The sequence below is a fragment of the Marmota flaviventris genome, chromosome 5 (genome assembly GCF_047511675.1).
Source record: "Marmota flaviventris isolate mMarFla1 chromosome 5, mMarFla1.hap1, whole genome shotgun sequence".
In the NCBI taxonomy this organism is placed as follows: Eukaryota; Metazoa; Chordata; class Mammalia; order Rodentia; family Sciuridae; genus Marmota; species Marmota flaviventris.
In genome coordinates, this window is record NC_092502.1 from 45,205,958 (window position 1) to 45,223,217 (window position 17,260).

Consider the following 17,260-nt stretch of genomic DNA (forward strand, 5'->3'; position numbering starts at 1 on the left):
AAATAGAAGAAGATCTTAGAAGATGGAAAAATATACCCTGTTCATGGATAGGCAGAACTAACATCATCAAAATGGCGATATTACCAAAAGTTCTCTATAGGTTTAATGCAATGCCAATCAAAATCCCAACGGCATTTCTTGTAGAAATAGAGAAAGCAATCATGAAATTCATATGGAAAAATAAAAGACCCAGAATAGCAAAAACAATGCTAAGCAGGAAGTGTGAATCAGGCGGTATAGCGATACCAGACTTCAAACTATATTACAGAGCAATAGTAACAAAAACAGCATGGTACTGGTACCAAAACAGGCGGGTGGACCAATGGTACAGAATAGAGGACACAGAAACCAATCCACAAAACTACAACTATCTTATATTTGATAAAGGGTCTAAAAGCATGCAATGGAGGAAGGATAGCATCTTCAACAAATGGTGCTGGGAAAACTGGAAATCCATATGCAACAAAATGAAACTGAATCCCTTTCTCTCGCCATGCACAAAAGTTAATTCAAAATGGATAAAGGAGCTTGATATCAAATCAGAGACGCGCCGTCTGATAGAAGAAAAAGTTGGCTACGATCTACAGTCGGTGGGGTCGGGCTCCAAATTCCTCAATAGGACACCCATAGCACAAAAGTTAATAACTAGAATCAACAAATGGGACTTACTCAAACTAAAAAGTTTTTTCTCAGCAAAAGATACAATAAGAGAGGTAAATAGAGAGCCTACATCCTGGGAACAAATCTTTACTCCTCACACTTCAGATAGAGCCCTAATATCCAGAGTATACAAAGAGCTCAAAAAATTAGACAATAAGAGAACAAACAACCCAATCAACAAATGGGACAAGGACCTGAACAGACACTTCTCAGAGGAGGACATACAGTCAATCAACAAGTACATGAAAAAATGCTCACCATCTCTAGCAGTCAGAGAAATGCAAATCAAAACCACCCTAAGATACCATCTCACTCCAGTTAGATTGGCAGCCATTATGAAGTCAAACAACAACAAGTGCTGGCGAGGATGTGGGGAAAAGGGTACACTTGTACATTGCTGGTGGGACTGCAAATTGGTGCAGCCAATTTGGAAAGCAGTATGGAGATTTCTTGGAAAGCTGGGAATGGAGCCACCATTTGACCCAGCTCTTCCCCTTCTCGGTCTATTCCCTAAAGACCTAAAAAGAGCATGCTACAGGGACACTGCTACATCGATGTTCATAGCAGCACAATTCACAATAGCTAGACTGTGGAACCAACCTAGATGCCCTTCAATGGATGAATGGATAAAAAAAATGTGGCATTTATACACAATGGAGTATTACTCTGCATTAAATAATGACAAAATCATAGAATTTACAGGGAAATGGATGGCATTAGAGCAGATTATGCTAAGTGAAGCTAGCCAATCCCTAAAAAACAAATGCCAAATGTCTTCTTTGATATAAGGAGAGTAACTAAGAACAGAGTAGGGACGAAGATCATGAGAAGAAGATTAACATTAAACAGGGATGAGAGGTGGGAGGGAAAGGGAGAGAGAAGGGAAAATGCATGGAAATGGAAGGAGACCCTCAGAGTTATACAAAAGTACATACAAGAGGAAGTGAGGGGAAGGGGAAAAATAATACAAGGGGGACAAACGAATGTCAGTAAAGGGGGCAGAGAGAGAAGAGGGGAGGGGAGGGGAGGGGAGGGGAGGGGGGATAGTAGAGGATAGGAAAGACAGCAGAATACAACAGACACTAGTATGGCAATATGTAAATCAATGGATGTGTAACTGATGTGATTCTGCAATCTGTATATGGGGTAAAAATGGGAGCTCATAACCCACTTGAATCAAATTGTGAAATATGATATATCAAGAACTACGTAATGTTTTGAACAGCCAACAATAAAAAATTAAAAAAAAAAAAAAGAAAATATTTATAAAAGAAATAAAAATTTTAAATAACACAAATGTAAATTAAATACTAAAGTGTAATCATACAAATATTTTTAAAAAATACACCTGAAAAACTAAATCATTCTGTTCCTATATAAAGTTTAATTATTTGAATCTCTACTAAAACACTAGCACTTTGGATAGCAAAAAACAAAGAAATGCAAATAGAAACTCAAAGTACTACAATTGAAAAACTGGAAATAGTGTTAACTTGAAGTATGTAGATATTTAGAGTTCAAAGGGGTATTGCTTGCAAAGAACATTTTATGAAGCCTACGTTCTTACACAAGGACAATTATTAGACTAATAATTGGACAAAGATAAGAAATAAGACTTAAGAGACTCATTACCACAATATGGGTGGAATTAATTTGACCTGATTGAACTGTTTCAATAAAAGTAACTATGCTGATGTGATTCTGCAATCTGTATATGGGGTAAAAATGGGAGTTCATAACCCACTTGAATCAAAGTGTGAAATATGATATATCAAGAACTATGTAATGTTTTGAACAACCAACAATAAAAAATTTAAAAAAAAAAGTAACTATGAACAGTTATCAAATACAAAATGCGTGACTCCTTATAAGAAATCCTATAAAGACCTTGAGACTTGGCATTGTGATAGATAAAATCTGAATTAAAAAACAGTTATATTGCCAGGTGCATTATGCCTATAATCCTAGCAACTTGGGAGGCTGAGACAGGAGGATTTCAAATTCAAAGCCATCCTCAGGAACAGCAAAGCACTAAGACCCAGTTGCTAAATACAAAACAGGGCTGGGGATGTGGCTCAGTGGTTGAGTGCCCCTGAGTTCAATCCCTGGTACACCCCAACCCTAAAAAGTTATGTCAAATAATTCTATATGCCACAATACACATACAGTTTTATAATTAATTTCAAATATTCAGCTGATCCTACTAATTGGTTATTTTAAAAAGAACACTTAACTTGAAAAATGTAAAGTTTCCCATTGATTTCTCAATTAAGAAAGTTTTCCTTTCTGGAGGAAAGTCTGGAGGGTGGTGGTATAAATCATTTATAGAGAGCTTGCCTTTCAAGTTTCAGACTCTGGGCTTGATCCCCAGGACCCAAAAAAAGCAGGAGGTGAGGAAAAAAGGTTTATGTTTTGGTAGAATGAAAGTATATTCTTAATTCACCTTCCCATAGTCTCCTTTTTGTTTGTTAGTACTGCTTCAAATACTAGAAAATTAACACCATGACTTAATTAGATGACTTTCTTGTATAACAACTTTCTATGGTTTCCACACAGAATAAGTCAGTATAGTGTTTAATAAACTTTAAATCCAAGTGGTCACAAATTAGTCACAATAATAAGAGAGGCTTTAAAAAAAAAAACAAAAAAACAAAAGACATTTCTGTGTTTATGTAATTCTTACAGGAAGGGGGATACTGTTTTCCTTTAAGAGGTTTCAGTTTATAATATACATTATTAAATAGCATTTAGCCTGATTAAAACCTGGAAGCCTGGTTCTTTCTGAATAATTTCTTAGTCTTCTTTCTCACTAAAATCTTCCTACATCCCTTCTCCTATCTTCTGACCCAAAGAGAACTAACCTTTGATGGATTGAACGGAATACCCAGGTATGAAGAGCCTCGGAAACCACAGCGATTTAGATTTGATCCTAGAAAATAAAACATATTTTAAATACACTTTATTTTGGTAGAATCTAAAGCAGTTTAATTATACAATCTTTTAGTAGAAGAGTGTTTTAATACCAATCTTTGTCACTGTCTCCATTTTCATGCTAGCTAACGTTAAATGTTTACCATATGCCTTGTCCCTTCTAGGTGCTTTATGGGAATGCATTGAGGACATTCTATTAAATACCACTTAGAGACAAAATAGTGATTTCCTAGTATGTACCATTTATTTATAGCCTATCTCACTGTATACAAAATACTTTCATACTTCTGTATGACCATTTTTCATTTTCTCAACATATTCAATCCCACTATATATAGAAAAAGAAAACAGAAGACCAAAGGTTAAGACATATTCAAGATCAACACAACAGGTCTAGAATCCTAACTTCGCACTCGGTGTCTTTTACTTTTTCTATTTTGAATTGCTTTTTTTTTTTTGCAGACAGGACTGGGAATTGAATTCAGGGGCATTTTACCACTGAGCAATAGCCCCAGTCCTTTTTTTATTTTGAGACAGGACCTCACTAAGTTGCTCAGGGCCTCAGTAAGTTGCTGAGGCTAGCCTCAAATTGTGATCCACTTGTAATAGCCCTCTGAGACACTGGGATTATGGTATGAGCCACTACATCCAGCTCAGTGTCTTTTACTTTAACTGTTTATTTACATAAGAGTAAGCTAAAGGTACAAACTTCTCTAGAGCCACAGAGGAAAAATATGTACTATGTATTTAGTATTAGGCCACTGTTCTAGGTTATGGCTTTGAAGCATATAAAATACTATAAGTTAACACTTAAGTCTCTACTCATTCAAGGTATAGTTATTTACAATTTTTTTCCTGACTAAACATTTTCATTTTTCAAGATATCAATGGAATATAAGTTGGGAATTTAACAAAACAATTGCATCCATAATAATTATGGTTTTGATAGCTATCAGAAAATAATTCTGACAAAATGTATCAGCAGATAATTAAGAACTAATAATAAACTAAGCTGATTTTAAAATAAGCTCTGATGTGAGAAACTGCTTTCATATCTCTTATAACTAGTACCTGACTAATTCAGAATAACTGTTTTTCATTCTCCTGCTTCTTCAAATCAGGTACTGTACTTGATCCAGCTTTCTAGTCACTTATAAATTCTTTGGACAAATTAGGAACCACTAAATTTAAAACTCTACATCAACTATCTTCCCCATTAGTCTTTTTATTTATATAAGATATTTATAGTGATAATGACTTTAGTAAACATGGTTCTCTTATTTTGCTGATGACTTAAACTGGTAAGCCATTAGACTTGCCAATGTGTAACTAAGTCTTAAAAAACAACTATACACTCTGACCAAGTCATGATTTATATCTGAGAACCTACTTCAAATATAAGATCATAAGCACAGAAATGCTTACTGTAGTGTAATAATGGTGATAATCTAAAAATGACATAAAAGTCCAACATATCAAGTCTATCATGCTGTTATCTACTAAAAGGAACATTATGTTCCTATTAAAAACAATTATTAATAAAACTATACAGCAACATGGAGAAATGTCTATGATCAAAGTAAGAGAAAAAGCAGGATACAAAACTGTGTCTGCATTATTATTTTTATAATGTAGCAAATGATAAATTTTTCAACAAAGCCTGGAAGGGAATAAACAACACAATTTAACTGAGTAGGATGATATGAACAAGAGTGTATTTTGTCCTCTGTATTATTTACCATTTCCATAATCAGCGCAAACTCAGCAACTGTAGGCACTTACTATCTCACAGTTCTGGAAGGGTAGAAGTCCAACATAGGTTTCACCAGGTTAAAATCAAAGTGTTGGCAGGGCTAAATTACTTACTAGAGGCTCTGTAGGAACAATCTGCCTTCAAGCTCATTCAGGTTGTTAGCAGAAGAAAGTTCCTAGCAGATGTGGAATTAAGGTCTCTGGCTATGGGCTAGGGGCCCCCTGTAGTGCCTAGAGACCCTCTTCCCATTTCTTGCAAATGAATCCTTACCAGAGTCAGCAATAAAACTCAAATCCTTTCCATGGCTAGACTTTCTCTTCTCCCTTTCACTACATTTTCTATGACTGACTCCTCAGGTGCTCATGGGATTATACTGAGCCTATCTGTATATATTCATCTTCCATGAATAATCTCCACATTTCAAGGTCAGCTATTTAGTATTACCTTAATTCCCATCTGCGAAGTTCCTTCACAGCAGTTAGATTAGTGTTTGACTGAATAACCGGGAAAAAGAATCTTGTGGGGTTGCTATCTTTAGAATGTAGTCTAACACAGCTCCCAGGTTGAGTCCCTTTATACTAATGTTTTAATCACTCTCAAGTTGAATGAGGGGCAGTGTCAAAAAGTATATTTTCCTATACGATATAAAATCAGTCCCCCTACCCCATGCCACTTAGGATTGCCTTTCTAAAGATTCTCCTTTCAAGCTACCAACCTGTTCAAACTTCTCCATAAAAATCTGATCCCATTTCTACTTTTGATGGAAGAAATCTCTAATTCCATCTTTTGGGTCTGAGTTTATGCTCTCATTAGCAAGCTTATATTGATTCCCCTTCTGATTTTGACAATTCTGCAAGGTGTTTTAGAGGCATACATACAATAAAAATTCAATAAAATATTTCTAAGTAAAATATCACTTCTTTAGATGTAAATAAATAATGGCATTTGCTTGCTCATTTCTGAATTCAAGCGTGCTTACACTAATAACATTTTGAAAAGCAGAAATGGTAATGCTCAAAATGCCATCATAAGGGTAAGAGACTATGGTGTGGACCCTTGGAATCAAACTCAGAATCTTGTTTTTCCTAGCACTATGTTCTATGGGCATGTAGAACAACCTCTTTGAGTTAGTTTCTTCCATTTTGAGCTAGGAACATTGCAAATATAACTCTTGCAAGGTTCTTGGAAGGGTTAAAAGAACATGTTTAGATTGTACTTCAGCAGTGACCAAGGCTTAATAAACAGCAACCATTTAATATCAATTATATTTTATCAAAACTGAAACAGGAAGAATTAACAGCTTGTGTGTATGTGTGTGTGTGCGCGCGTGAGTGCCAGGGATTGAACTCAGGGACACTCGACCACTGAGTCACATCCCCAGCCCTATTTTGTAATTTATTTAGAAACAGGGTCTCACTGAGTTGCTTAGTGCCTCACTTTGCTGAGGATGGCTTTGAACTCCCAATCCTCCAGTCTCAGCCTTCTGAGCCAATGGGAATTAACATCTTTTATCACAATTTATCAAGGAAAATATCTTGAAAGTAAAAATGCCTTTTCTTTTCAAAAAAGGAGAGTACACACTAACACTATGAAAAAAGCATTTATAATCTTAAGCACCAGTCACGGTACATGGGAAAAATGAATATTTCTTGCCTTCTTCTAAACTGTCTTTGGACTACAATGCTAGAAAAATGAAATTGTTTATTTCAGTATAAATAACAGCAACAAAAAGAGATCTTAACACTTAGGGAATTTGACTAAATACCTAAGAACCCATGAAAAATTATTGATTACTCCTAATTCATTCTAATTAAATATTTTTGTAATGGTGCTTATTAAGAGGTCACATTAATTAATATTATACATACATATATATATATATATATATTTTTTAGTTGTTGATAGACATTTATTTTATTTATTTATATGTGGTGCTGAGAATTGAACCCAGTGCCTCACACATGCCAGGCAAGTGTGCTACCACTGAGCCCCAGTCCCAGCCCAAGAGGTAACATTTTTGCTACTTCAATATCATTAGGCACTCCTGATTCCTGTCAATGTCTGTCGGCTACTGGGCTAGCAATAGTTCTAGTAATCTTACCTTTTCATGATATTGAGTAAGGTATAAAAGCAATTCATTCTAATTTTTAAATGAATGCATACTCCAGGTTAAGTATAAACTTCTTTGGAGGTTATTAATAGCACCATCTAGTGTTCCTACTCAACAGCAGCAAAACAAAGTTCTTTTCTGTTGGATCTGTTTCCCCACCAGAATCAATGATAGATTTTGAAAAAAAAAAAAAAAAAATAGATTTTTGGGTTCTATTTACAAATGTGGGGCCTGGAGAATCATATTTTAAGAAACAATCAATAACCACTGATTTAATGAATGCATTCTCTACTTTCCAGTCTTTATAAACTAGTTCATGCAACATGGAAGTTGTTCTCGTGGCAATCCATCATTAAGTGACTTGCCAGACACTTGTAATATACAGTGGCATATACCTGTAATCCCAGTGGCTCCAGAAGCTGAGGCAGGAGGATCATAAATTCAAAGCCAGCCTCAGCAACTTACTGAGGTCCTAAGCAACGTAGGGAGACCTCATCTCAAAAATAAATAAATAAATAAAAAGGCTTGAGGATGTGGCTCGGTGATTAAGTGTCCCGGGGTTCAATCCCTGGTGCAATAAATAAAATAAAATAAAATAATCCAAGTGATTTAAGAAAAGTGAAAGTTGGGTAAATGGAAGAAGCAACAAAACTGAGAATTTATGCATGGATGCAAATGAGTATGTGTGCTTCTGTGTAAATAAGTAGAGGGGTGTATTATTGAAGAATATGATTTTAGCTATCAAGTCTGCACATGAAGGACAATTATTAAGCCGACTCCTGCCTGATGTCATATCTCACTTTAAAACTTAAGAGTTTTAAATAATAACCTCCACTGTATATCATGCATTATAAGGTAGTACACGTAGATATTCTTAAAAAAAATGGTTATACACTTATAGAATAAGAATTTAATGAGAGTTAAACAAGACTTATTTCAATCAAAGGAGTTGCTTTTCTTAAGAAGTAGTGTATTTACCCTCTCACAACTGTTCTATGAAAGATAAAATAAAAACACATTCAAATTATACTTAGGTATTTCAATAAATAAAGGGGAACTCTTGGTCTAAAATATCACCACATTATTAAAAATGGTGGTTGTGCTGTTTAAATGTAATTCAAAACCTGATTTGATCATGTTCTTAACTTTCTGATTTCTATTTTAAAAGTTAGCATTAAGCAAAAAGAATTCAAGTGGGGAATGTGGCAATGTAATTTAAAAATGGACATTAATGTTTTATGAATATATAAATAATTCTTCACATCCCCAGAAACATAAGATTTCTTTAAAAAAAAAATTTTTTTTAGTTGTAGATGAACACACAGTATCTTTATTTATTTTTATGTGGTGCTGAGGTTCGAACCCAGTGCCTCACACACATGCGAGGCAAGTAATTTACCACTGAGCTACAGCCCTAAGATTTCTTAGTAAGAGGTCACATCTTACTCAACTCCTTGTTTAAGAATGGCAAGACAGACTCAGATAAGGTAATTAGTTTTAAAAAATGATATTTTTCCATATCTTATTTTCTAGATATTCAAAGATTAATTTTAGGATCAGATCAATTAAAGAGAAGGTAGGTGACAAAACTTAAAAGTATTTCCTTCAACAAAATAGCACATTGAGAATTTAGAATTGCATGTGGGCTGTGAAGGATCTGTGGGATGTCCCATCAGACATGACTAGAAAAACTGAACATTTACCTTTTAATATTCAACCTGCTTATCTATTATTTCCAATCACTTAATACTAATATATTATGGGATTTCCTAATGAAAGATATCAGATATATTTTCTTTTAAAGCCATAAGACACCGAGTTCTCATGATAAAATCCGCATCTCATAGAAAAATAAAAAGCATCTACTGCATTTAATAAAAATACCAAAGAACTAGAAAATAGAAATTTCATTCCAGTTTTGCTTCTGACATTAATTAGCTGTGTTACTGTGGATAATATCTTTATTTTCCTCTGGAAAATATCTCTATTTGAGAAGGTATACTAATGGGAACACACAATTCCTAGCCTGATTCCTTGTGTTTCCTAAAACTTTCTCCTGAGGTTGATAAGAAGGCCCGATGCTCTAATGGTCTAACCACACACTTATTACCAGGTTGCCAGGAAGATCTTTATAATCCTGGAGTTAAGTGAAAACCAGGGTTCATTTTGATTAAATATTGACAATGTCTGAAGGTGTCATACATAATAGTCTCAACTAGGGACCTACATGCTTAAACAGTAACTAAAACAGCACTGAGACTTCGAGTCAAGAGCCTGAGATATCAGTTCAAGTCTATCTCAACATCTGTTTAAGAAAGGTCTTAGGCAGTTATCTATGTACTTAGCTTCTTAATTTCCTCTTTTGGGTGAGTGAAAGAACAAATCTGATTATTTCAGTGCTATGAAAATGATAAAATATTTTAAAATGTACATCATTTCTGCCATTAGCAAAATAATCAGTATTTGTCTATAACCACATAATTTTTTAGTTTCTACCTGTTTAATTTTCGTTGTTTTGAAGAGAGGTCAGGCTAAGGCTTTTTCTAACTTAAAATTTTAAATACAAAAAGACACTGTACACAAACAATGAAAATATATAGAAAAAATTAAAGTATCTTCTCTTGCTATATCCTGGCTCTGCGCCCATCTTCCTACCATCCACAAAATTTTTCTATGTATGCATTTTTGTTTTCCTACACATTTATACTCATAGATTATTAAAAAAAACACATCTTTCTCTCTTTTTATTTTTTTAAAAAACAGGGTCTCTATATTGCCCAGGATGGCCTTAAACACCTAGGCTCACATGATCCTTCATGTATTGACCACCCCTGCTCTTGTGCATGTTTTAAATTAGGATTTGATTATATATGATGGACAGAATTTTATCAGTACATATACAGATCTATCTCAATTATTTTACTATTATGCAGTATTCTTCACTGAGTTATGGTTTAATGGTCCCCCCCACCTTTTTTTGTACCAAGGATTGAACCCCAGGGCACTTAATCACTGAGCCACATACCTAGCCCTTTTTATTTTTTGAGATAGGGTCTTGGTCCCCGTAAATTGCTAAGGCTGGCTTTAACTTGCAATCCTCTTTCAGCCTCCTGAGCTGCTGGGATTATAGGAATGCACCACCATGTCTGGTTAACTGTTCTGCTTTGATGAACATTTATTTTGCTTCTAATTTGTTACTGTAACAAAATATCAAATAAACACTCTTCTTAGTTTCCCCAAAGTTAGTAACAAATTCTCATAAATTTGGTGATTTAAGCAACAAAGATTTATTCTCTCACAGTTGTGGAGCCCAGAAATCCAAGATCAAGTGTTGCTTCCTTCTGGAGGCTTTGAAGGAGAAATCATTTCATGTCTTCTGACTAGTGGCGGGGGCATTCCTTAGCTGTTGATGCATCACTCTAAACCACCTGTCTTAAATAGCCTCCCCCTCTGGTTTCATCTCCCTTTTCTTTCTCTTGTAAGACACTAGTCTCATTTCCAGATCTTTACCATAATTATATCTGCAAAGATTTTTATTCCAAATAAGGTTACATCGTGAAGTTCTGGGTGAACAGAACTTATCAGGCCAACGTTCAATCCACTATACATGAGAATATGTCAGATGGGATAAAAAAGAATTAAACTGCTAAACTGCATTTCAAAATTCTGTAATAATTTTTATTTCCACCAACTGAACATTAAAGTGTCTTCACCCCACATCTTTGACAACTCTTAAAAACTTTTGCTAAACTGATGTAGGTAAAAAATAATGTAATACCATTATTTCATCTGCATACCCCCAATTTCTAGCTATATTTTAATCATCTTTTCATGTATTTACTGATTATCTGTACTTCTTCTGTTAACATGCTGTAAGTTCTGTCATTTTCTAAAGGATGGTGTGCCTTTTTCTCTTTGCTCTTTAAGAATTCCTCCTGGTGTGGCTACTAATTTTGTTATAGCCACAATCTCCTCCATGTCTGTCACTTATATAAATTATTAACTTTCACTACAGAAAATTTCTAAATATTTATTTCGTCAAATTGACCAAAATTTCCTTTGGGATCTCCAGGTTTTGTGTAACATTTATGTTTTTAAATTCCCTAATTTTTTTTTTTTTTTGGTGACATCACAAAGTAGGACAAATAAAGGACTATAAATTGCAGAGTTTACTCAGTTTGCAAATGCTTTATGAATGAGAAAATATTTGAGGAGCCAGATAATGCTCTGGGCATTTATAATTCAGCTAGAAATAACAAATATTTTAAGTAGCAATGCTTAAAGGAAAAAAATTAGCAAAGAGCTTCAAACTGATGTAACAAATGAAAATGACAATACAACAGGAAATAGAATTTCTCTAATAGGTCTTCTAAATCACAGTAAATTGCAACTCTAACTTCAAAAGATTTTAAGCATTCAAAAGAAAACCACGCACTTTCTCTCAAAACACATTTGTGACACTCATTTCAAGAACTGCTTATAGTTGTTCATTCCCTTACTGCATTATGTGAAGAGGCCAGTTTATCATTACACCAATGATAGTTGTTTATATGGTTCCTAGCTCAGGGATTTTATGAAAAATATTGCTATAAACATTCTAGCACATATCCTTTTGGTAAACATATTTTCATTTCTTTGAGAATATACTAGGAGTGGAATTTTGGGTCACAGGATGTATAATGTTCATAACTACTGCCAAATAGTTTCCTTTCTTTTTTCTTTTTTGGTAGTACTAGTGATTGAACCCAAGTCTTTGTACATGGTAGGCAAGAGCTCTACAACTGAGCTACATTCTAGCCCTAGTTTTCCAAAGTAATTATAAAACTCCTACAACAATCTAAGAGTTCCAGTTTGTGGTATTCTTGTTAACACTTTTCATCTTTCCCTTTTTAAGCTATTCTAATAGAAATGGAACAAACAAAATTACTACAGATGCCAAACCTAAATAATAGTAAATCTCTTAGAACAAAGATTAAATAAATGAAAAAAAACCATGCAGTCTTTAAAAAGCAACAACAACAAAAACCACTTCATTTCACTAATAAAATGCTAGGGGGAAGTAAACACATACTAAATAACAGATCAAAACCCAGGTCAATCATGGAGTCACCAAATAATCTTTAAAATCAGAGGAAAATATAAATTCAGAAGATAGGAAACATGACAAGTAAGTGACTAATTATCTGGAAACTAATGGATGGCATAAATTCTCTCACTAAAATGTTATGATCCATATTATGCTACAGAGACAACTGTCACTTTATTTCAAGAGAAAGAATCAGCCGATTTTTAAATAAAAGCAATACTAAAGTATGTTTCAATAAAAAGTCACAGAATAGCTTTTTTATGTGCTACAGTGTAACTACTTATCTTCACTATGTAAAATACATTAAAGAAACTGTAGTCTATAATTATGGCATGTAATTTTAGGGGGAAAAAAAAACCAAGCTGAATTTGTAATACTATCTTACATCTGTGTAACACTGAACTTAAAAAAAAAAAAAAAATTCTAGACTTTCACTTAAAACTATGTAGAAAAAAAAAATCCTGGCAAAAATGGAAATCCATAAATTACTTCTTTATGCAAGTTACTAAGACTACGTATGACCGGTTTCAGCCACAGGTTCCTAGAAACTAAGGACTATATCTTGTAATTTATCACAAAACTCTTCTATAGATTTAGTTGAGTATTCTTAACAAAAAATTCAGTAAATCTAACTTACCAACATGTTGAAATCTATAACTACTGACCAAATTATCATATATACTTCTTCATGTAGTTGGTGGAAAGTGACTTATTTATATATTATTCTGAAAGATCTAGTTCTAAATGCTTAATTTTTTAACAAGAACTGGTAAATATGTATTGATTTTTTAAATTATGTAAAAACAAAAGCTATGAACTTCTAGAACAGAGTAGAAAGCTACAAGCTACATTCAAGGTCATCTCTCTCTCTCTCTTTTTTTTTTTTGGTCAGTGTTGCAATCAAACTCAGGGCCTCACAAATGCTAGGCAAGCAATCTATTACTGAATCACATTTCCACTCCAAACCTCTTTCTAAATAAAATTTTAGCTTACTTCTCCAAAGACCATTGGATGAGATTTATACAAGTACTTCAATCAATGAATCATATTTTGAATTGATAAATGCTGGCTTCCACAAGTAAAGTGGTGACCACTGACAAACTGCATGATTTCCTGAAAGTTTATTTGCTTAATCTTTTTTGGTACACATATAGTGCTGGAGATCACAAAAGCTAAGCATGCATTCTGCCACTGTTGGATCATTTTAAAGTTACACTTTCTAAAATGTATAAGTTACATCTGTTAGGGTTTTTCTTTTATACTTAAGAGAGTATCTAATAGAGTTTATAAAATGGGTATATTTAGTTTATCATGTAAATTAGGAATTTTGAAAAGATAATCAATTTTTTTTTTGTTTTAAGAAGTATAAAAATGAATGACATATAAGTAAGAGCTCTAAGAAACCATTTAAAAATGCTAGTTAAACATGACCAGAGACTGAAATAAAACTTTTTGCTTGCAGAGTTTTTCACTGAAGAGACAAAACGAATGGCTAGGAATGAAGACAGTGAATGCTACAGAATTAATCATACATAAACACTGAATACAAATAATCGGCAAGCAGTCATCAGTATGGAAGTGTACGAAATAATGCAGAGCTACAACTGTGACTCTCTAATCTCTGACGACTCTAAATTGTTCTCTCCAGAGATTACTGATTAGACTTGTTAGGTGTTGTATCTCAACAGAATGGGAATGCCACATTACAAGGGAAACAGGTATACAAAATCTGTTAATATTATATAAGTGAATATAAAATTTACTAGTTCAACACATGTTATGTCAGGTACAACTAGTCACACTAAAAATAAAATGCTAAAAACTCACTCACTGTCTTCTGTGGGAAGGACCTGAAGGGAATAAATCCACTCTATTATATCATCTTTGTTCACCACATCTAAGGAGTCCAACATATCCAGCCCGGAGAGTGCAAAAAATGCAATTGTCAACCTAAAAGAAAAAAATGTAAGATTCCACCTTAACTATCAAACAACTGAACTCTTTATGGCTCAAAAAAAAAAAAAAAAAAAAACTCATTTAACATTTAAACAATTTAAGCAGTACTCTCACTTTGTTAAAGTAAAATAATAAGATAAATTCCCCTCCCCACAGTTTACCTTTAATAATTAAATAGTATCAGTCAAATCTTTAGTTTTTTTAAAAAAGGGACCATTTATGGGCTAAAGAAACCAATCCTCAATTGAAGCACAAGTGAATCTAGCATATAAACAACACGAAGACTAAGCAGATTTAGTATAAATAAGCCAAAAACGTTAGGAAAGTGTATAAAAAGGTCAATTTCTACTAATTTGCCAAGCGGAAATGTGCTTTATAACTTAGGCTTACTTCTTAAGGAATATACCAATTATAAATGTGATTCCTTGTGAAAAAATATGAATTTTGGAAAAGAAGAAATACTTTAAATACAAATGCATTTCAACTCCATTTTTCCAGCAAGGAACATTATTTGATAAAATAAAAAACTATATGGCAATGCCATTCTCCTCCAAGACTGTGCACTAAATCAGAACTCTAAAACTTGTGCTTTTGTATAAAAGTCAGCATATTAGTGTTTACTTTTAACATAATTTAATTCCTTTGAAGTTGAGAAAGTCTATAATGTTGCTTGATTGAGCACCATTAACTCATTTCCACAGTTTAATATCTCTATAAAAGTTTATTTCAAATTATCTGGCATAATATTGTATACCAAAACCATCTGATGCATGCTGTAACATTTTGGGAAGGTCCCAAGAGAAAATTAAGCCTTCATGCCATAAGCCATCTGTATGTAATACATTAACTATGCATCTAGGATAGAATTATCTAGAATGGTATTACCAACTTTAAGAGAAATGAGCAAACATTCATCTCTTTTTAGAGCGTAATTCTCTCTCTGATCCCTGGTTTAAAAAAAAAAAAAGGCTGGCATCTACTAGGTAAGAGAAGAAATCACAATAATTTAATTCCAACTAAACCTAACAGGCAAAAACTAAAACCAAGGATACTGACATACTCAAGAAAAATACACATTTGGGAAAACTAATATTATTTAGAAACTATTAGCATATATTGGATACCGAACTAGAAAATTGTTAATGTATCAATTTGAATCTAACAACCCATTGAGATCCATCTAATTAAGGTTATTTACCTGCATAAGATCAGGATTAAATTAAGGGAAGTGGATCCCTTTTGTGTAGCAAACAGTGCTATGCTATAATTCAGAGATCAAACTCTGCTGTCAAATGAGCTACATTCAAATTCTAACTCGGCCAATAGCCACATGACTCTCGGCAGGATACTTTACCTTTCCTAAGTTTTAGCTTCCAGTAATGATATAAATCATCATTACACATCACAGAGTTATTGGGCTTACCTGTCTACAACAAGCACTCAATAAATAGAAACCATCATTATTGATGTCTATCCTAACATGGAGGGAAAGGAATAATAATAACCTTAATATTTAATCAAACTGTGTTACAAGCCTTTTCTCCAGGTCCTTGATTGGCAACCTTTTCCCCTAAAGGCAGGCTCTTTTCCAAAACAAAATGATTCTTTGGACACTGGGGAAACCTCTAACATAACAGCAACTGAGTTTGAAAATCACTGTTTGAAAATCACGTGTTTTATGTGAAAAGGTCTACTTTTTTGGTGATATTACTTAAAATATTTATTGTTAACAAATAAAAGACCTGAAATACTATTAATGTTCTCTGACAGTTTTAACAGGGTTTTCAGCTTTGGTATAACCCATAAAGTAAATAATCATGATTAGATAAAATTGATATTGAATAATATAGTTTATTAAAGCATTATTATAGAGAAAAGCAAAAGGAGGAGAGACATAAAAGTTGAAAAACCATGAAGGACTTGAGGTTGGAAATGGATAAAACAAAGATCTTTTAGTCAGTAAAAGCTATATAGTAAGAAAACATCCACGGGGGTATAGTTAAATGGTTAGTGTTTGCCCTGCATGCTGCAGACCCTGGGTTCCAACCATAGCATCTTGAAAAAAACAAAAGGCTATAAAAACAACTTGGTATTCTTTTCTAAGTTAAAAACTTCAGAAATTATCAAGACCATTTCTTTATTTTTATACTGAAGACAATAAAATCCAAAGGATTAAATTAGATTTCTATGCTTTGGTTAATCAATTAAAAGGAAATCTGAGTCTCAGTGCAGTATTCTTTCCCAAAGAGGTGCTTCTCAAAACTTCTGAACATTAGAATCAGCTTAAACAAACAAAAAAGGCTGAAACACCACAACATAACCTAAAAGTCCAGGCCTCACTTCACAACTAAATCAGAATCTCAAGGTGGAAGTTGAGGTCTGGGCACATTTTTGTTTTCAACTTCCCAGATGATTTGAATGTGCTGCCAGGTTTCACAGTGGTTCTTTATTAGAGCAAGGCTGCTAATCAAGCAACTACAGGAGGATGCTACTGTCATCTTTTGGGTAAAGGCCATGGATGCTGCTGAAGTCCTCCAACACCCAGGACAGGCCCAAAGAACAAAGAATTCTCTGACCCCTAAATGTGAACAATGCTGAGGATGAGAAATTCTATTCACACTGTTATCTGAAGGGTTAAATGATCTTTTGTTTTACTTGTTTCTGGAAGCATTTCATTTATATTCAAGTATCAAATATAATAAATCAGTCATATGGTAGTAAGGAATCTTAAAACCTTGCATACTTATTAAAGGCTCCTAAAAAT

General features: G+C 33.6%; 1 protein-coding gene across 1 annotated transcript in view; it reads right to left on the reverse strand.

Annotated features, from left to right (window-relative positions):
* Positions 1-17,260, reverse strand: part of Pggt1b (protein geranylgeranyltransferase type I subunit beta) — a 62,969-nt gene that overhangs the window by 40,012 nt on the left and 5,697 nt on the right. Inside the window, exons 2-3 of the mRNA XM_027941099.2 lie at positions 14,372-14,490; positions 3,522-3,589 (exon numbers count right to left, since the gene is read on the reverse strand). Coding sequence (XP_027796900.1) covers positions 3,522-3,589; positions 14,372-14,490 — 187 coding nt within the window. The remainder of the gene's footprint in view (positions 1-3,521; positions 3,590-14,371; positions 14,491-17,260) is intronic.